General features: G+C 40.9%; 1 protein-coding gene across 3 annotated transcripts in view; it reads right to left on the minus strand.

The window, feature by feature from the left end:
- The window catches only part of LEKR1 (leucine, glutamate and lysine rich 1), a 122,879-nt gene that overhangs the window by 3,394 nt on the left and 98,239 nt on the right, over positions 1–21,246 (minus strand). For all 3 annotated transcript variants that reach the window (XM_069975295.1, XM_069975293.1, XM_069975296.1), the window contains 4 exons: positions 20,068–20,271; positions 19,307–19,400; positions 12,201–12,365; positions 1,514–1,813 (listed from right to left, as the gene is read on the minus strand). In XM_069975295.1, the coding sequence (XP_069831396.1) occupies positions 1,514–1,813; positions 12,201–12,365; positions 19,307–19,400; positions 20,068–20,271 (763 nt within the window). The remainder of the gene's footprint in view (positions 1–1,513; positions 1,814–12,200; positions 12,366–19,306; positions 19,401–20,067; positions 20,272–21,246) is intronic.

The raw sequence follows: 21,246 nt of genomic DNA on the forward strand, positions 1-21,246 counted from the left end.
ACACCCTTTGATAAATCTCCCCCAATCTTCTTTTATTCTAGTTGCTAACATGTAGAATGGTGTTTCATATGTCTTTTCTACTGATTGGAAACTAACTGAAGTCATTGTTGAAAACTCTTTCATTACAGTAAAAATAAAATAAACTGTAAAAAAAATGTCTTAAGATTTACAAAAAAAATGTAAATGTAAAAATGTAGTCATAATTCTAAATCTGCGTTTTGCCCTATTCACATGACGTTTGAAAGGATGTTGATGTGCAACTGATGTACGGTATGCACTAGGCCATACATTAGTTAGGGTACTATTCCACAGGCCCAATCAATAATGTAAACGAGCGCCGATCTGCTAGATCGGTGCTCGTCTAATGGGCCTATTACATGGCCGATAATCATTTAGCGAGGGCTGCAGGGACATCGTTATCAATGTCCTTGCAGCCCTTGTTTAAATGCCATACTTTACCTAAACCTGTTGCAGGTCTTCATTTGCCCTCCTTCTTCCTCTCGATCCCGCGCGCAGCAGCAGCTTTTGAGCGGCCAGTCTGAGCTGACAGACCACTCAGCCAATCACTGGCCGGGGCGGTCCTGGCCAGTGATTGGCTGAGCGGTCTGTCAGCTCAGACAGGCTGCACCGAAGCTGCTGCTGTGCGCGGTCGGTGCCCGATGATTTTAGGTTTGATCCTAAATAAACAATAAACCGATGACATGATCATCAGCTGATCGTTGTCTTTATTCCACGGAACGATAATCGGCCAAATGGGGCCAATTCGGCCGATTATCACTCCGTGGAATAGGACCCTTACACATCAACATGCTTTCAACACAGGATAGCTATTGCTATGTGCCCATTGGCTGATGGTAGTCTGGGACTCCACCCAGTGTATACACCAAAACGTAGTTTGAATTGGGCCTTTTCTTTTTTCTTTTACAATCAAAGGCATTATCTGGGCTTTTAAAACTGATTGTCAGGCCTCATTCGACTGCTGCAGCCTCCTCAATTTTTAATGCTGCTTATCTCATCACTGTATTTTTGGCAGCAGAAATGCAAAGTACCTCAGTACTGCCCTGTTCATTTGAATAAGACAATACTGCAGCACCTTGCATTGCAAGTATGAAAAATATGGTGATGGAAAGCATGAGCAGCATTAAACACTAAGAGGCTGTAGCACTCGTAGCTGATCAGCGGGGATGTTGGGATTCTGACCATCCTTGCACAGTACAATGAACTGCTGATGCTCTGTATCTAAGGCCCTGCTGGCTCGATGCCCAATGTCCTAGTGTTAGTGTAATTTAGGAGCACAGCCTTTTCTAGTTACAGTCCTGCATCTTGTCAATTTGATCAGTTTTCAAAAAAGATTAGTCACATTCATTATTACCATTCATTTGATCTGCTGTATGCATGCATCCGTTAAATGACTCAGATCAATATCACAGATTCATGAGCCATGGAAACTACAGGGTCCCCTCAGGGCCCAGCGTGTAGCATGTGGTTACGAGCAGCGATAAGAACACTTTACCTCTTGCTTGGCCTGATCCAGGTGGTGTCTCAGCTCTGCACAGTTTAAGTTCAGCTCTTTCAGTTTCTCAGCTTTTATTTGGATGTCTTTTCTCATTTCTTCCAACACAGAGATATTGTGGTTTTGTTCTCTTTTTAATTGAAGTTCCAGCTCAGAAACTATTTTCTTTAGGTTTGCGACCTCAGAATCTTTAGCGTGATCTCTCTCCATAAGTCTTGTCTGAGCCTCCTGTAACTTCTTTTCCAGCATGTTCACCTCTGTGTGCAGTTCATCACATGCTTTGGATATAAGTGCAGGTATCTGTAATACATTGGAATAAAATAGATTTAGATACAGCTGATTGATAGCTCCCAGTGTAGATATGTACTCAGGGCCAATTCTAGCTTTTCTGCCGCCTGAGGCGAAAACTGACAAAGCGCCCCCCCCCCCCCCCCCCCCTCAGAGCAATAGTCAGGGAGAGAAGATCCAGGACAGGCACAGTGCAGCGTCGCAGTGTGTATGGGACAGCACTATAGATAACAGTGTGCTCTGTGCAATGACCAGATTTTTTAACTGTTTGAGCCACCATGGGCCCCCTGGGAGCTTCAAAACAAACAACAATCTACAACTGCTGACCTCTGACCTCAGGAGCCGGAGAAGAGCCATAAAACGGGCTGCTCTGTTAACTCTTTCAGTACTGTAGAATGTAGAGTATTACTGTGCATCACTTACATTCTGTAATACAGAAAGAGTTAACAGCAGAGCAGAACATGACTTTTATGCCTCTTCTCCTGCTCTTGCACTATGCTGAGGTCAGCTCGGAGGTCGGCCGTGCAGAGAAGACATAATATAGCGTCCCCGCTGCTGCTAACTTTTTCTTTTCTACAGTGTGTAAGTGATGCAGAGTATAATAACTCTGCATTATTGAAAGGGTTAACAGCAGGAAACACTATATCTATGTCTAATGTGAATACGAGGCTTCCAGTGCCTCCTCAGCGCTTCTCATGAGGAAACTGGCAGGAAACACGGCTGGGCACTGAGCCGTAACTAGTTGTAATGATAAGGACACAGGACACTGATGCCGCCCCCCTCAAAGGCTGTGTTATCTGCCGCCTGAGGCGAACACTTCACCTCGCCTCATGGCAGATACGGGCCTGTATGTACTGCCCAGCTGAGAAAAGGGAAAAATGTGAATGATATTCGTCAGCATCAGTTCCCAGTGCTTAGGTTTAGGGACGGGTCAGGAGGTTGACCTTGTGAGCCTGCAAATGTCAGGCTATGTTCCCACGACGTCGTTTTTACGTGAAAAAGTCTGTCTTTTGATAAAGACGGATGTCTGTCTTCATCAAAAGTTTTTCATGTAAAGACGTTGTGAGAACATAGCCTAAAGGTGACTTGTAGGTTAATGCATGGTGCATGTTCTCATGGTAACATTCTTTCCACATAAGTATCATTGCGGTCCATGTGGAGGTGCAGACCACAGAATCTGTAGGCCACTCTATTATAGTAGCAATTGTTGGTGTATGTTCACATACCCCAACGAATATAGCAATGATGCAGTTCTATTTATCTTTTTATTTGAACAAGTGATTTTTAATGCTTGCATCTGTCATCCATATTTTGTCCACTGCAAAATACGAAACTATGGGGGATTAATTTTAATTATGCCCCACCCCCTTTTCCACATCCAGGCGCACGCCTCCTAGTGAATCGACCGGGCGCCCAAAGCTGCGCCCGGCGTACCAAATCTACACATGATAAATGAGGCGTGGGAGAAGGCCCCTGAGCACCCCCTGCCTGCCCATTGTGGGATACCAGAACACCCACTGAGACGGCACCCACTGATCAGGATATGCCATCATTTCATGTTATTGGAAAACCTCTTATATGATAACACTGTTATCATGTTACTTTGTTATGTAATGACACCATGGGATGATATACTAGCATGGACATAAATTGTAGGCAACAAAATGTTGATGATCAGAAATGAAGACAATACAATAACTAGCACGAGGCAGGATAAAACTGACATTAAGAAAAGAACATTCTGCGTAATGAAGGTAGATGTGGAAAAGCAAGCAGAGTAAAGACAAAGAGCGACACAGTAATGATAATAACAAGACTGATGATTGAATTCTCTAGAGAATGAGCTGAATGAAAAGTGCGAACACGCAAATAGAGAATTGCAGAACAGTAGGTCACTGGAAGAGCGCAGAGGCTGATTACAAGAGGAGCCAAAAATAAGGTTAGAGATGAGGAAGAGATGGCGGAGCAATCACTACCCTGCAAACATCAATCACACATGTGCTACAATACTACAATTCTGTAATGAAGGTATATTAGAAGTATTGTTATTACCCAAGCCGTTCATTTTAGAAAGTTGATCATTCACATTTCTAGGCAACCAGTATTTCCTTTATTTTTTACCTCACTGACTGAAATGTATCTCATTTATATAAAATGTAGAATAAGGCCAGATTCACATGTTCCATGCATGGTCCGGATATACGGACAATGTGCTAAAGAACGGGCTTCAGACCTTCTGGCACATCGTCCATCATCCATCTCTGCATAGCTGACTTTTTCAGAGCTCACTGCATCATAATGAATTATGGACAGTATATGGAATGTGTGAATCTGGACTTACATAGAGAGTAAAAGTTGATGGGGGGGGGGTTCAGCCCCTAAACCCCAAACACTAGAGGGAGAAGGAAGGCACACTCAGCTAAGCGCCTGATTCTATACAAAAAGGCCTTCAGGCTGTGAAAACCAGGCTCTGTAGTCTTATGAAAGTAAGATTGAAGTTTTTGACCTCCATTCTAAACATTATGCCTGGAGGAAATCAGGCAGCACTGATCACCTGCCCATAACCATCCTTACAGTGCAGCATGGTGGTGGTGGTGGTGGCGGCAGTGTACTGTGGGGCGTTTTCAGAGGTTCGAACAGGGAGACTGCTCAGTCATTAGGGAAAGCGCCAGCTACAGAGATATTTTTAATGAAAACATGATTCAAAGTGCCCTGTACACAATACTGGGCCGAAAGTACTCCAGAGAATATTTATTTTGTTTTTTTAATACATTGCTTTAATAAAGTTTCACTACTTTGTAACATAACTTCAATTAAATATGTTCTTCTTTGTTTGTATATCAACTTTCTTTAAGGGTAGTAAGTAAGGGTAGTAAGTAAGGGTAGTAAGGGCAGTAAGGGGGGACAGGCCACCAGCCGCTTAGCCAATCACAGGCCGTGGCCTGTCTCGGCCAGTGATTGACTGAGCAGCCGGCAGCCTGTCTCAGCCTGTAATTGGCTGAGCGGCCAGTGGCTTGTCAGTGCAGAGAAGGCCGAGCTGCAGAAACCGGGGAAGGCCTCCAAGGACACGTGGTAAGGTGAGTTATTACTTTATAATTTTATACTACAATCATCAGACCTTGGCCGCACATTGCTATTACACATAGCAATGCACGCCTGATGAATTTAGGTTTGGACCTAAAGAATCGATCAAGCTGATGATCGTTTCATCAGCTGATTGTTCTTTCTATTACACGGAACGATAATTGGCACAATCGGCTTGATTCGGTCTATTATCATTTCATGTAATAGGGCCCTCTGTTTGCACTCAGTTTTAGAAAATCTGGGCAAATGTATTCACTTTGTCGTTATGGTGCAGAATGATGAGGGGAAAGTTTTTTTTTTTTATTTAGACACAAGGCTGCAGCATAGCAAATCTTTTTATGCTCTCCATCTTATGTAATGAGTTTTACTTCAGATAGTTTGGGGCCCAGAGATTTCCAAGAGTAGGAGTCCGTTCATATGTATCCTTTGAAGTTTCTGGTTCACTGTAATCAAGTATGGGGGATTTAGAAGCACAACACTAAAATGCATTATAGCTAATAACCCTGTAAATAAAGTGAACGTTTATTCATATTATCCAAGTGTCTAGATTCCACTGAGGAGCACCAATGTCTCCACCCTTATTCTTTGCTACTAATATAACTGAAGCCTTTTGACGTTTTTAAGGGACTATGGTGAAAGAAAGAATAAAAAAAATCTTTTGGGTTTATAACCGGAATAGTTTTTTTTTTTGTTTTTTAACCCACAAATTTTCTGATTACAAGAATATATAGGATGCTAACCAGTTGGTATAATTCTAAGGCCTTCTTACATTCAAGCTGTCGCTCTTATTAAAGTATATGTGGATACTGTGAAAGGGCTCTAGGAACTCTGGAACACATCTACTGAGATTTTTACTCCAAGGCTGGGTTCACACACAGTATATTTCAGTCAGTATTGTGATCCTCATGTTGCAACCAAAACGAGGTGTGGATTGAAAATACAGAAAGGCTCTGTTCACACAATGTAGAAATTGAGTGGATGGCCGCCATTTAATGGCAAATATTTACTGTTATTTTAAAACAACGGCTGTTATATTGAAATAATGGCAGTTATTTACCGTTATATGGCGGCCATTCACTCAATTTCAACATTGTGTGAAAAGAGCCTTTTAATCCACTCCTGATTCAGGTTGCAAAATACTGACCAAATACTGACTGAAATATACTGTGTGTGAACCCAGCCCAACTCTGTATTTCAGAAAGGCTCAACTTGAGCCTACTTGAGATAGCCCTAATGTGTGCTGGACCCCTTTAACATAAAAAATAGAATGTTTCTTATCATTCCTTAGTTTAGAAAGTGGACTTCTTAAAGGGGTAGTGCGTCGGTAAACAATTATTCACAGAACAACACACATTACAAAGTTATACAACTTTGTAATGTATGTTATGTCTGTGAATGGCCCCCTTCCCCGTGTCCCACCACCCCCACCCGTGTACCCGGAAGTGTGGTGCGCTATACATACCTGTCACTTGCCGACTCGTCTCCGATCTTCAGTCTGCTATGTCGTCTTCGGAAGGCCCGGCCGAATCCCTCCGAGCGTCCTGAGTGCCGGCCGCCCTCTTCAGCGTCATCAGATGCTCAGCCGCGACTGGCTGAGCACAGTTTGGCTCAGCCAATCACGGCTGAGCAGCTGATGACGGCACTCAGGACGCTCGGAGGGATTCGGCCGGGCCTTCCGAAGACGACATAGCAGACTGAAGATCGGAGACGAGTCGGCACTTGACAGGTATGTATAGCGCACCACACTTCCGGGTACACGGGTGGGGGTGGTGGGACACGGGGAAGGGGGCCATTCACAGACATAACATACATTACAAAGTTGTATAACTTTGTAATGTGTGTTATTCTGTGAATAATTGTTAACCGCCGCACTGTTAGCTGTGTGCTTAGGGTCATTGTCTTTTTCGAAGATAGCTGTGTGCTTAGGGTCATTGTCTTTTTCGAAGATGAACTGTCAGCCCAATCTACATTTCTTTTTTTTTCTGCCAAGATGGGGTGCAGAGAGTACATTAATGAGCACAAAAAAAAACAAATACTTTTTTGAACTTAGTAAATGGCTGCAAAAATTTAAAGGTGTCAGAATACTTTTAGTACCCGATATATCTATCTATATATCTATATCTATCTATATATAAATTAATGGCAGATGAAACACGGTTGGGATATTAAAGATTTGTATGGCAGAATGATCAGTTGAGATCTACTTCTATGGTGTGAGATTTTCCTGCTTTCGCACAAGGCAATTACTGTAACAATCACTGGGAAACAGGGAAACAAGCAAAAAGAAAAGATAATTGGCAGTGTATGCAGGCTTTAGGCTGCCTCTACACCAGCAGGTTTTCTTTATGCAGTTTTGATGCCAAAACCAGGAGTGGATTTAAAGAAGAGGAAAAAATATCTGTCCTTTACTGTTTTTTCCTTTTTATGATCCACACCTGGTTTTGACTTCAGAAAGTACACGAAAATAACTGCACACGTACAAGTATCCTTAGGAAATAGCTGAAATGAATTTTTAACACCTTGTCAGACGCAAACAACTCAAGCATCTATTTTCATGACTTTGGGGAAACATTTTACAAACTCACGATTTCCTCATAATGGATAAAGAAATTACAATTATGTGAACTTTCTAGCCTTTTAATCTTCCTATACAAACCAGGGCTGCACGCCTCTCTGCATCAATTCAAAGCCCACTGATCTCATTTATTTTGTTGTTCAAGGCTTTGATAAGATTAAAGGTGTACAGCAGTGGCCAAGCTCTGATAAGTACTGCCAATGAATATACCATAGGGGCAGGAAACAACCAGAAGTACTTGATCAACCATAACATTAAAAAAGGTGATATAAAGACCACAGAATTTCTTGTGATAATGGCGACTGTCAAGGGATAGGGTATATTAGGCAGCAAGTGAGCAGTCAGCTCTTAAAGTTGGTGTGTTAACTAAACAAATGTTAAAGTGTAAAGGTTAGAGTGACTTTGACAAGGACCAAATTGTGATGGCTAGATGTGTGCCCACTGTGTCAGACTGTCTTTATAATGGCAGGTACTGTGGTGCATTCCTGGTATGTAGAAATTTGTACCTACCAAAAGAGGTAGAAGGAGAGCAACAGGGTGACGAGTGCATAACATAACATATAGGGGAAGATTTATCAAACTGGTGTAAAATAGAATGGTTACTAGGGGCAACTAAGACAAATCAGATTCCACCTTTCATTTTCCAAAGGACCTGTGATCAATGAAAAGTGGAACCTGATTGTTTGCTAGGGGCAACTGAGACAATTCTATTTTACGCCAGTCTGATAAATCTCCCCCATAGTGCTATATACTTATCAGTGGTTGTTGTGAAAAAAAATTCTTATCAGAAAGACTTAAGAATTTGAATCTGTATAGTCTGGAGGAAAGAAGAGAAAGGGGGGACATGATGGAAACCTTTAAGTATGTTAAAGGACTAAATAAGGTCCTGGAGGGAAGTGTTTTTAGAAAAAAAAACTGAACTCAAGAACAAGAGGACACAGTGAGAGGTTAGATGGGGGAAAGATCAGAAGTAACATGAGAAAATATTGCTTTACTAAAAAAGTAGTAGATGCTTGGAACAAATTCCAGCAGATGTGGTAGGTGAATACACAATAACTGAAAGCAAACATGCCTGGGATAAACATATACCTATTCTAAGATAATAAGAAGGGAAGTAATAAAAGGGCAGAATAGATGACCAAGTGGTCTTTTTCTGCTGACAATCTTCTGTGTATCTATGTTTCTAAGAAGACAGCGGCTGAGAGCAGGTGGCCCGGCAGCGGGACAGGTAAGTAGGTAGCACTGTTATGCCCCTGCAGCAGCATAGATTAATAGTTTGTGTTGGACAAACTCTTTAGGTGAGAAAATAAAACAGGCTAAATGCTATAATATCTATAACACCTATAGAGGTTACTATAGAGGCCGAGAATTGCACTGGCTACAATAGAAGAGACCATCCTTAAATACACAATGATGGTCCCTATTCAATAAAGGAACTGCATTCTGGTTTACCACATGTAGTTAATAGGAAACAGAAACCAGTGACATATTAAAGGAATCTCATGAGTAACCTTCTAAATCATTGTTATAAACGTTTCACAATGCCAACTCAGTTACTAGCAGACAAAGACAGATACTGCCATATATTAAAAGAATTACAATATGGACAGACCCAACATCATTACATCTTCACTATTCATTCACAGTGATATGGTTTTTCAGTTCTGGACTTAATACACAATCTGTTTATATCAATTGGCAATGAGCATGTATATAACGGTGCAGTCTGCATCACCATGTTTCCACTGGCATATATCCATCTATGCATGTGCCTTTTTATGTTATATAGTTATGTTGCCTCTATATATATTTTGCCAAGTCCAAGCTAGTCTTCAAATAAATGAAATATCTAAAAAATATGCCAAGCACAAATACAGCAGTGTGAAATGCTATACGCGAGTCATGCTCACACAAAATGTTGGGTTGACTACTACTGGTTTATACGGTTGCTTTCAAAAACACACTGGGACCAACCTATTGCAAAAACTGGAGTAATGTGTGCCAAAAACTGGCTAATATGCTTTAGTAATTCTGGACCACTGTGTTTTGGCAAAAGCTCATGTAAGATGTATCCAACAAAAAGATTGCAACTCTGAGTTTACAGGCTGTAACTCAGGATCAAGACAAGTAATACAACTCTGTATTTAGGTTAAATCTATATTTAAACTGTAACTGTAAATCAATGGTTGACATACCATATAAAAGGGCTGTCCCACATAGCCTGTTTACATCTGCCCTAGAAACCACTAAGGGAGTTCACACCTCATCTGATTGTAATGGCTTCCATGCTATAAGAAATATATACAGCTGTTGGCAGCATTTAGTTCATCATCAGAGAGGCTGCTATAGCTAAAGGGGGTTTGTCCTGGACTACTCCTTTACAGGACCCGCTGAAGGTACTTATGAAGAAATACGCCCACTATTGGAAATATTCTATAGTTACACTGGAACATGGACAACTTCAACATCAAGTCTTAACAGCTGTAAGTCTAAGCATGTGTTCTGTAGACTTTTCAGCAATCTCCAACCATGATTTTACCTGAGGCGCTCATCTTCTTTGCACTTTACTTTATTTATTACTTCCTTTTAGTTATTTTAGACAACAAACAGATGTTCACTGTAACCACTGCATATCCAGGTTATTTCATACTATTCCTTTATTTCCTTTTTATACTATTTGACAAGCACATTTAATAAATAAGTACAATGATTGTTACATATGAAATAAATCCAAATATGTTCATAGTAGCTTGAGGACATCAATTCTTTATTCCATGTTCTATAGTCAGCTTCTTATAGGCACATTCTACAACTGATACTATCATATGCAAAGCCCTTAGGACTTATTTTCACGTCCCTCATTTTATGGATACTACAGATGGGGAAGCCCTGTAGTGGATTGTTTCCCTGTCCAGCACAATGTAACAGTATCGTGGCGGGGGCTGGGAAACTTTTTGAATCTCTGCAGCACTGTTGTGTCACTACAGTTCTGTGGAGATTCAGACTGTTTCCCTGCTCCCGGCATACTGATACAACATGGCAGGGAAACGCTCCACTACAGGGCTTCTTCGTTCATAGCATCCGTAAAATATGGGATGTGGGAATAAGCCCTTTTCCTCCTCCTCTCCTAAGAGCTCTAGCACTTTCATTTTTCTATCTACAGGGTCATGTAAGTGCTTATTTTTTTCAGGAACAGGTGTACTTTGTAATAGCGTCTTTTATTCTACCATAACATGTATGATGGAAGCCCAAAAATATTATTTATGAAAATATAAATTGGTGAAATTGTAAAAAAGAATGCAATATGGTAACGTTTGGGGGGTTCCTGTTTCTACGTAATGCACTATATGGTAAAAGCGACATGATACCATTATTCTATAGGTCAGTCCGAACATAACCATAGACAGGTTTACACAGATTCTCGAATGTTATATATATATTTTTTTATGAAATCCTTTTTCTTTTTGCAATTAATTATTAATAAAATAGTCCTATTGTGTAATAAAAAATCCTGGTGCTTTTTTCCCTATTTTCGTTTATGCCATTTGCTGTTACAGGATGACAAATATTTTAATAGATTGGACAATTACGCACACTATTGTATATAATATGTTTATTTATTTAACTATTTTTGTATGTTTCATTTATATAATGAGATAGGGAGGTGATTTTAATCTTTACTGGGGCAGAGACTTTGTTTTTGTTTTTTTAAAAAACATTTTTTTTTTTTTTAAACACATTTTAAGTCCCCCTGGGGGACTTTTACATGTAATCATTAGATTGCATACACTGATCACTGCTATGCCATAGGCATCGCATTGATCAGTGTAATAGACGCTCTGCTCATTGAGCCTGCCTGTGGCAGACTTAATGAGCAGATCACCGATTGGACCGTATGGAGGAAGATAAGAGACCACCTTCGGTCCGTCAAAGTGATTGGGACACACTGTCACACTGGAGCTGCTCCTTTTACTTACACTGAAACGCTGCGATCACAGCATTTAAGGGGTTAATGACAGGCTAAAGTGTGATTGGTGCAGCCTTACATTAAGGGCCGATTCACACTGAACAAACACTTGCTCAGTGTGCTGCTTTGAGTGAATAGGAGAGCGCGCGCCTGTCCGCTGCCGCCGCTCTCCGCTCGAAGAATGAACATGTTCATTCTTTGAGCGGAGAGGAGAGGGAGCGGACAGGTGTGCGCTCTCCCATTCACTCAAAGCAGCACACTGAGCACGGCGGGATTCCGCGGCGGAGAGCTCCGCTGCGGAATTGTGCCGTGTTTGCTCAGTGTGAACCGGCCCTAACGGTAAAGGCCCAGCTGCTGACTGGAGCCGGCCCCCACCTGCTATGAAGTGCTATTCATAGCTCCTCAGAGACCCAGGACTTACAGTTAATGCCATTATTTGTAGGTGCATCATTTCATCTCCCTCTTCATATACTGTACACACTCAATAAGCACTGACTATTTTAAAATTATTTTACTGGGTTCACATGCTGCTCTACAGACCTGTAAAAAGGAGTACTACAAAAAAGGGCCCACAATGTCAGCTATAAGGCTGGTTTATAATGTGATTTTGGCCACAGCAAGGGTCATGTTAGCTAAAAAAAAAACACAGGAAATTAAGAAAGGAAACTTTTATCTTGCAGATCAAAAATACTGAGCACTTCCCTGTGTGTCAGTAGCATACACCCCTGGATTTGGCATTGAAGAAATTGAATCATAGAAAGAGAAGTACTAACCTTTCCTTCTAGTGCGTCATTCTTGTTCTGAAAATTCTTTAACATTTCCTCATGTTTTTGTCTCTCTATCTCTAGCTCCATATATGCTTCTTCATGAAGTTGTTTCTTAGTTTCCTCAATCTTTAATAGATATTTCTGCTGTTGGTTTTCCAATTCATTTTGCATCTTCAAAGGAAAAGAACAACCTTAAGGTTTTGCCATAATTTCTTATATTATTAGTATATTACCGTAATATAGCCCAGAGCTGCAATCACAAGTCTGCTATTTAGCAATAAAATCTGTTGTCAGACAGACCGCTTAACTGCAAACCAGGGCTTCTATAATGCAACGCTGTGTTCTTTACTGTATCCTGGTTAGTGACTTTCCTCATATATCACTACTATACAGTTCTTGAATGCAAACAACTTTAACCAATTCTGTTAAAATACAGAATTGGAAAGGGTTGCTGGAATATGTTAAAGGAGTAGTGCGGCTGAGTAGCTGAGTAGCGGCAGAGAGCGGCCGGCACTAGGGACGGTCGGAGCGGTTCGGCCGTCCGTCCGAAGATTACATCATTGGCACAAGATGGCGGATGGGGGTTGGCAAGAAGCAGGTATGTATAGAGCACTACACTTCCGGGTGGAGGGAAACACGGGGAAGGGGGCGATTCACTAACATAACATACATTACAAAGTTGTATAACTTTGTAATGTGTGTTATTTAGTGAATAATTGTTTAGCGCCGTACTACCCCTTTAACTGACACTATAGCAGAATTCTCAATGCAGTCAAAGGGGTATTCGATATAAGGTAAAAGAACACTGTAAGGGCCCATTCACACTGAGTAATTCTTGTGGAGTTCTGCCTGTCCTATTGAAAAGAATGCCTCATGCACCCTCCACTCTCCGCCGAAAGAATTGACATGTCAGTTCTTTTGGCAGAAATCAGAGGGCGCCCAAGGCAGCACACCTCATTCTTCCCTAAATGTCCAAATAAAGATATATAACAGGGAGATGGTAATGTAGGCTGGAGGGGCTGGTCAGGGGTGACATCACACATGCACCTGATGGTACACTTGCTTTAAAATCAGAATTTGTAACCTATTAGCAATGTACAACATATGTATTCATATATAACACCAAAAAACTTATCAGCAGCATCAGACAAACTAAATAAATAAATATGGCGGCGACATGGGAAATGCAAACACAAAAAATGTATATCATTTCATTAACAATAAGGCATTTTAATATTAAATATATAAATACATTTTTAAAAAGGTGTGTGTGAAGCAGGACAAAGGGCCCTATTACACGGGACGATTATCGTGCAAAAAATCGTTAAATCGTTCGAATTTAAACAATAATCCTTCTATGTAATTGCAGGCAACAATCGGAAAATCGTTGATATAGATCTGAACCTAAAATTATCGTTAATTGTTCGCTAATCGTTCGCTGTAACGTTCGTTTGCTCAAGTTCCGCATTTTTTCACTAATCGTTCAGTGTAATTGCACATTGTTCATTGTTTTTCTGGGATCAGAGGGAATAAACGCTCATAGTAACGATCGCAACTAACGATTATCATTCTGTGTAATATGGTGAACGATTTCAGGTTAACGTTAAAAATCGCTCAGTGTAATAGGACCCTAAATGTATAAGAAAAGACACCCATATAAAACTGGTGGCACATGGAGGTATAGAATAGGACCAGTCTTCAGTGCTATCCTTTTAGATCCATGCAAGGATGATTCAGAAGTAGCTGATAACAAAGCAAACCACGGAAAGTACCTGCAGGAACAAAGGCTGGAGTACCTGCTCATCTACACAAGGCCAGACCGGCAAACCTACTTTGGCAAATGTATCATCCATCGTGAGAGCATCTTCAGACTACTCTAGGTTTACACTGTCTAAGATGTGTTTTTCTCATGATAACAGACCAGTCAAGGATAATGCATCTCAGACATTAATAATACACAAAACATAGTTTTCATTATTAATACCCTAAGAGGGATGTGTTCTCAATATTATGAGTAAGAAAAGTTGGCGTGATGCTTAAATGTGTATGAGGAAACTTAGGTGGTCTTATATTATCAAAATGAGTCAATGAGTTTGTTCTGCTGTGTGTCTGATATCACAGATAATGTAGTGCTAAAAATGACTACTGCTGGTGAGCTCTACTAGGCTAGGGCTACACAGCAAATACCAGTAACCACCAGGAAACACTATGTTAAACTGCATATCACACTGCCTGGATATGCAGCCCCATTCACTTGTATGTGATGGTGCAATCAGAATGGGTGATATGGTTATTTTTGGTTTTCTGACCAGGAAACTCTCTTGCAAAATATTTAATAGAGAGAAGAGAAGAAGACAACTTACTGGTTGTCAATATGTAACAAGCAACAGATTTGCACCTGCTGTGCTACTTAAACGGTTTGGCTTTGGGGCATACCACAGAGTGGAGTCTGAGTGCCCTCTAAGTCGTTACCTTTATCCCACTCCAGGATGTGGTAGCTGGACTTTTGTGGATAGAAGACACCAGGTTGCTCCACAAGCATGATCCAGGTGTGAGTAGCGATTGGTCTTGAAGGGTCAGACAATGCCAGTGCGAGACACTGGAGAACAGGCCATGTAAATATAGTTAGTAAGCCAGGTTGTAAACAAGAGAGTCAGCACAGTACCAGAGATGAGACAGCAACCACATAGAGGAAGTACCAGGGCAGGCAGCTTCAGAGGCAGGCAATCCATGTCGGCAACAGGAGAGGCAGATGGGGGTCAGACAGGCAAACATAGTCCAAAAACAGGCAGTGGTCTGGACAGAATATCAGCAGAAGCACAAGTACACACCTTTGACAAAGGTGACATTGCAGCAGTGTCCGGAAAGAAAAAAATCAGACACTGAGTGACACAAGGATGCTGGGGGAGAAAAGTAGACCAGGAACCAACATAGAGTGCAGCAGAGGAGCAAGGTGGTGAGCAGGAGTGGGACCAGACAATAACACTGGGGTTACGTACCAGGATGCTGCTGGGTGCCACCTTGCGGTGTTACACAAACAGAGGTGAGTGGGTAGATTCTAGCAGGCAGAGGGTGATGAAGAAGATGAGATTACTTGGTTAACCCTGGGCTCTTGTGGTTCTGGGCAATGTTCTCTGAGACCTTCTTCACCATGAGAACAGTGAATCTGTGGAACAGTCTACCCCAGGATCTGGTCACAGCAAAAACAGCAGAAGGCTTCAAAACAGGTTTAGACAACTTATAAAATCTACCCATCATCCATCCCTCTTCCCTTCATACACCTCCTCCTTGGTTAAACTTGATGGACATGTGTCTTCTTTCAACCATACTGACTATGTAACTTAATATTATTTACATATCAAGGAAAATGATTATTGAGTCTGGAACAGACTACAGGTGAAAAAAGGTATGCCATAAAATCTAATGTGATGCCCTTAATAGCAATGACCCTATTTTTACCCCTTGAGAGCCGCTGACTGGTTTACTTTCAGTGAAAAGGGAACACAGCCTATTGACAAGAGGACAAAACATTGCTACCGGTGAAGAAAAGATTGGCTACTCTTGAACTTTTGACGTGCCAGGGTATGCCCTCTGGGCACTTAAACCTCATTTCCAGTTTAAGAAAAAAGCTTATATTTCAGCACTGCACAAAAAAGGTAAGCCATGAAACCTGATGAGAAATCTAATCAGGCCATGGGCTTATCTAAACACAGGTATGCTCAATAGTGCAAACCCCCTCCTCACATATAATCACCTCCAAAATTCACATATAAATAATAATGCTCACTGGTACATAATAATTGTGAAACATGATACAAATATATAAATGAACTATACCACAAATATTATAATGTCACTTATACACAAAGTGCAAGTGCAATAAAAAAAATCCTATTGTGCAAAACAACCATAGAGCGTAGATACCAAGACACAAATGTAAACATCAAGTTGGGGAGGAAGGGAAGGCAGGAGTAATAAAGTGCGGCCAAAAGTGCATCTCCTTTAATAGTGGATTGATTGGTGACTGTTCAGGCACCAGGCTTTAAAATGTATGCCTGCATTTATAACTGCTATTTTAAGTAAAGATGTGCAATAAAAACTTCAGCTGCATTTTTCCCCAAAATGAGTTTTATACAAAAATATTAATGCCAATGTAATTAACAAAACAAATTGTCACCTGGCATTGCACATAAGACGGGAGTGTTTGTGATTTCTGATAAGCCACTGAACAGTCATTGTGTCCTCTAGGGCAGGTGATGGCAAACAATTGTGAGTGCAATAAGCAATGACGGACATCACTAATTCTTTGTCTCATAATTTGTGTACGAACGTGAAGTATGCCCATATGCAAACAACAAGTGTACCAGGTGCAGCAACATGAAACAACAGAACACCAGAGGCAAGGAAGGGGGGGGGGAGGGACACAAACGACTGCAGCTTTACATGATAAACTTTAGCATGAACATTGATATAGGAAATTTGAAAATTGATATTAGGAAACTGCAATTCCCAACTATAACTTTATAACTAATCTATTGTCAGAACTACTGCCTTTGGGAGTAATCTGAAGTAGGTCAAGGCAATTGCAGTAAAGTTAATGCTCCCTCACCTTTACTGGGATAGGGGACTATGTGATACTCCACTGGGTAAACCAGTTGGCTTATGCCAAAACGGACTGTTGTTGTTCCATGCCACTGTGGATGCCTATTGCCTACCATTAGCCTGTCTCACCTAGGCAAGTAAAGCTGTACCAGTCTCTCAGTATGGATTTATCCAGAGCCTCTAAGCATGGCTGCAATATTGTTGACACGACCATGGGTAGGATATAGCCTGAGAAGGACACAGACAGTGAGCCCTAATCTGCTTTCACCAGCTGACCCTACCTACTTGCCTAAACAGTTCTAGGCGACTGCTGAGGACCACGGAGACAGTCTCTACTTGCAATGAGGTGATAATACGGAACAAAGACACGACAAACTTAGATAAAAGGGGTAATTAACAGGCCAAGGTCAAACCAAATGGACAGCAAAGTACAAAAACACAATCCAAATGAATAGTAAACTAACAGAGGCGAAATCAGGGAAATCCAGGTAACAATACAGGAACGTATATGGAAACACTTGCACTCTAGAAAACTAGTCTAATAGCCAACATGGATATCAGGGCACTAATACACTTTATTAGGTCAAGGACCTGGTCTACGACATAATTGGAATACAGAAACAGACACAGCAAGAGTGAATGGAGAAACCAGATGTCAATAACCTAAGCAAGACCAAGGAAAACTTAAGTGGGCAGAGAGAACTAACAGGGCAGAGATGGGTGTGGTAAGAATTCAATCAGTAGACCAGAAGGAGTAGAGCTGTGTTCAGACAATGTTTAGAGAAGTGCAAATAAAACATAGAATACAAACACAATACCATGACTTAGTGTGCAGACTCAGAAAAAAAGGGGAAAATTAGTGTGCAGATTCGTCCACATACAACGAGCTGAGGACTGCACCAAGGTCCAAACAGGCACGGGCATAATAGGCATAATTCTTACAACAATCTGAGCAGCAGACCACAGAGCGGCCAACCTTGTCTCAGTCAAAGTCCTTTAGATTTCTCCATCTGCCTGGTGTGAGTCAGTGCCACTACAATGACACTCGGCACTGCTGGGCACCAGCACCATAAGCACTTGAGCGCTCCTTAATCACTGTCTTCCATCTGCAACAGCTCTGGGTGAATATTCATGAGGAGAGGTAGTCCTACCCCCAATTTACATACTCAGTAAAGTGAAAATTTGCTAAATGCAGTGCTGAGGATGAACGCAGGAAACGACCTTGATTCTCAGTGTCCTGTGTGCTATGGGAAAATAACCGCAGGTTAACCTGCTTTCAGGTCCCCTTTAATGCACACACAAATGTGAAGAAAGACATGTTCAGTATATAGAACCTCATGTTATCTTACATTTTTTGAACAGTATATTTTGAGTTGTTGCAAATTAGAATTTTCATGCAGAGTTTACACATAATACCTATTTATGTAAAGCTGCATGAAAGCGGTTGTGTGTGTTCCTTATCTAGTTGTATTTTTATACATGGCACACTGTGCACAGTGGATGTGTGCAATATGCAGCATATATTTTTAGCACATTTGTGGTTAAAGCTATATATTACATGGCCTGTGATTCAGCATTTCTTAGAGTGTAAGCTCTTGTTGATGTAGATTGCTGTGGTATATATGAACATTGCACACCTTCATCTTTTATCTTAACAATGGTTTTGTTATTAAAACTCAAAACTTCAAGCAGAGGTTTACACACAAACTTACATGAAGGTGAACATGTCTGTTGTCATCAAGAAATACACAGGGTACACTTACTTTTCATGGTGTGTAATCCCTGTATTTTATAGCTTGTTACCTTTTTCTGTTCTTAACAACTTAAAACCAGATTTGTGGTCTCTCCAGTTCTGGTGGATTTATAAAGATATGTGCACGTAGACCAAGGGTGTCAAATTCGTAGCCCTTCAGCTATTGCACAACTACAATTTCCATTATGTCCGGACAGTAAAAGCTTTAGCTGTCCAGGCATGATGGGAATTGTAGTTCTGCACCAGCTGGAGGGCCACACGTGTAATTTTATTTTTAGGAGATGTGGTGTATAAAACTTTCTGCCTGGGTCACACTTTTAGAAAATTTACACAAACACAAAATTGCATGAAGGTGCATATGAGAATAAAGTACTCGGTGGCATTTTCATAAAAAGAAAATATATTGGTATGAGTTGTACCTTTATTTTGTGACTTTAAGACCACAAGAGACGCAAAATGTCTAAAACTCTTGATGGCAAAATGGTTAAATTTCCAGCAGTATAACTTTATACTGGCTGTAATATGCATTATGAACATATGAACTTTACAACGCCTCCTTATTGTAAATATGAACTGTTCCGCTCTCTTGCCAGGCAAATGCTAAAGGGTGTTTGTCTATTAGTGAAAGGATGACTGTGATGCCACAGGAGCTTCTTGCATTATGAATAGCAGTTACGCAGGGCAGCCTAGGATATGACAACTAAGTGAGTTAGTCTATGTGAAAGCTCTCAAACACCTATAAAAGAAGGGCTATTACCTTCGTTTCCCAGCTGTCCTCACTCAGCATCCTTTGTTTAAGAGCTTCCTGTAGCTCTTCAATTCTGTTCTGATAGGAAACAATCTGCAGTTCTCTAAAAAAGAAAAAGGCAGCTGAAAGCAACATATTATGTGGTGGCAATTCCTCTAATGTTACTAAGAGAGGTTTACAGCAGAGGAATGAGAACCATATTGTGGCTATAGAGAAAAGGAACTATGACATTACTTTGGCCAATGGGCTAATACAAAGGTGACCTGCTCCATAACCCTCTCTCATTCTTCTGTATTTTCTAAAATGTAAAAATAAACTCATACATTCCCAAATAAAAATATGTTCATATGTTTTCAAATATATTAGAATACCAGTGCATAATGTATATAGAACAATAGACCCACTCTCATTGAAAAGGGGAAAAAAGTAGACTCCATTTTCTATGTAGTAAAATGCAAACTAGTGGTCCATATCAGCCGCCGTATCTGGCCAGGAAACAGGGCTGCTGGTAAAGACTGTTTAAAGAACATGCCTTAAAGTCTCGTAAAAAAAAAATATTAAGGCACCACATGGACATGTCAGATTTCTGCAAAACTCAGCATGCAGTTATGTCATTGGCTACTACTGCCACCTTAAAAAAAACTACTGCATTAAAACAGAAAAAAATCCATATTACCTAAGTAAAAAAAAAGGTAGGTATGCATGTAAAGTCTATAAGGCAAAATTCTGGCTATGTGCTAGACGTGACCTTGTATAATAACACTAAGCACCTTTCCTGTTTCATATTAACTACTTCTTCCTCCGACTGCTTTAACATTTTCTTCATTGTTTCCAGCTCTTCTTCTAAATGGCGAATTCTCCTGCTGTAATTTTCTCCCGTCCTTCTCATTTCTGTGATCTCTTCCTGTAACTGTGTGCATTTCTGTTGCGAATCCATCACTGTCTCATTGTTTTCCTTTAGATCCTTTGTAAGCCTAAAAGATTAAAGAAAAATGAATATAAAATCAAAGGGATGGCAGAAATACATCCCACCTGCAGTCACCAGCCATTTAGTTCTATCAAATGAGTTCATATGGCGGTGATCAGACTAAAGGCCCTATTACACCAACAGATCTGACCCCCGCTAAAAGTATGGCCGTTGTTGCTGATGGCTTTTACGTAGTGTGACCATAGCCTAAGGGCCCTATTACACCAACAGATCTGACGACAGATTATCTGCTAAAGATTTGAAGCCAAACCTAGGAACAGACTATACTTGCTTCATTGTGTGCTATGGGAAGCTCTGATGCGGCCGCGCGCTGATGCCCCCGCATCAGAACCCTGTGGCCAAAAGATCATCCGGCCAGTACTTAAATACCGGGTCACGGAATGGCCGTTCTCATACGTTGTGTGAACATAGCCTAAAAATGTGCAATGGGAACATTTTGCACATTCACCCTACTATTTCTTTGCATGAATATTCTCTGACTTCCCCATTTTTTTGGTGAATACTATTTTGTAGCTTCAGGTGTCTTGATTCCAACACTGTATTACTTTATTGAACCCTACATGTACGTATGAGGCTGAGGCGGCTTGAATTTGGCTCACATTCCCCTGAGCCTAGAATTCACATTCCTTTGTAAAATAAAGTTCTCGACCCCACCTACCGAAACATTCACTGAAAAGTACAGACCCCTATACCTTGGGAACGGGTGGGGTGCAGGGGCGTAGCAAAAAAATAAATAAATTGAAACTGCCTTGGAATCAGGGCTCTAGAGGCCACAAAACTATATAAAAAGAAACCTTTTTTTAATACTAACCACAGGTCCTCTATGAAGAGAATCTGTCAGCTCCTTATCAGGTATGGAGCTGCAAACAAAGGTGAGTAAGTGATAGGGAGATAAACCATAGTATTGCTGATGGCCATTTTGCAGCTCACATGCCACAGAAGTGTGTATGTCTCTTCTCTT

Source organism: Dendropsophus ebraccatus, chromosome 6 (assembly GCF_027789765.1).
Source record: "Dendropsophus ebraccatus isolate aDenEbr1 chromosome 6, aDenEbr1.pat, whole genome shotgun sequence".
Classification (NCBI taxonomy): domain Eukaryota; kingdom Metazoa; phylum Chordata; class Amphibia; order Anura; family Hylidae; genus Dendropsophus; species Dendropsophus ebraccatus.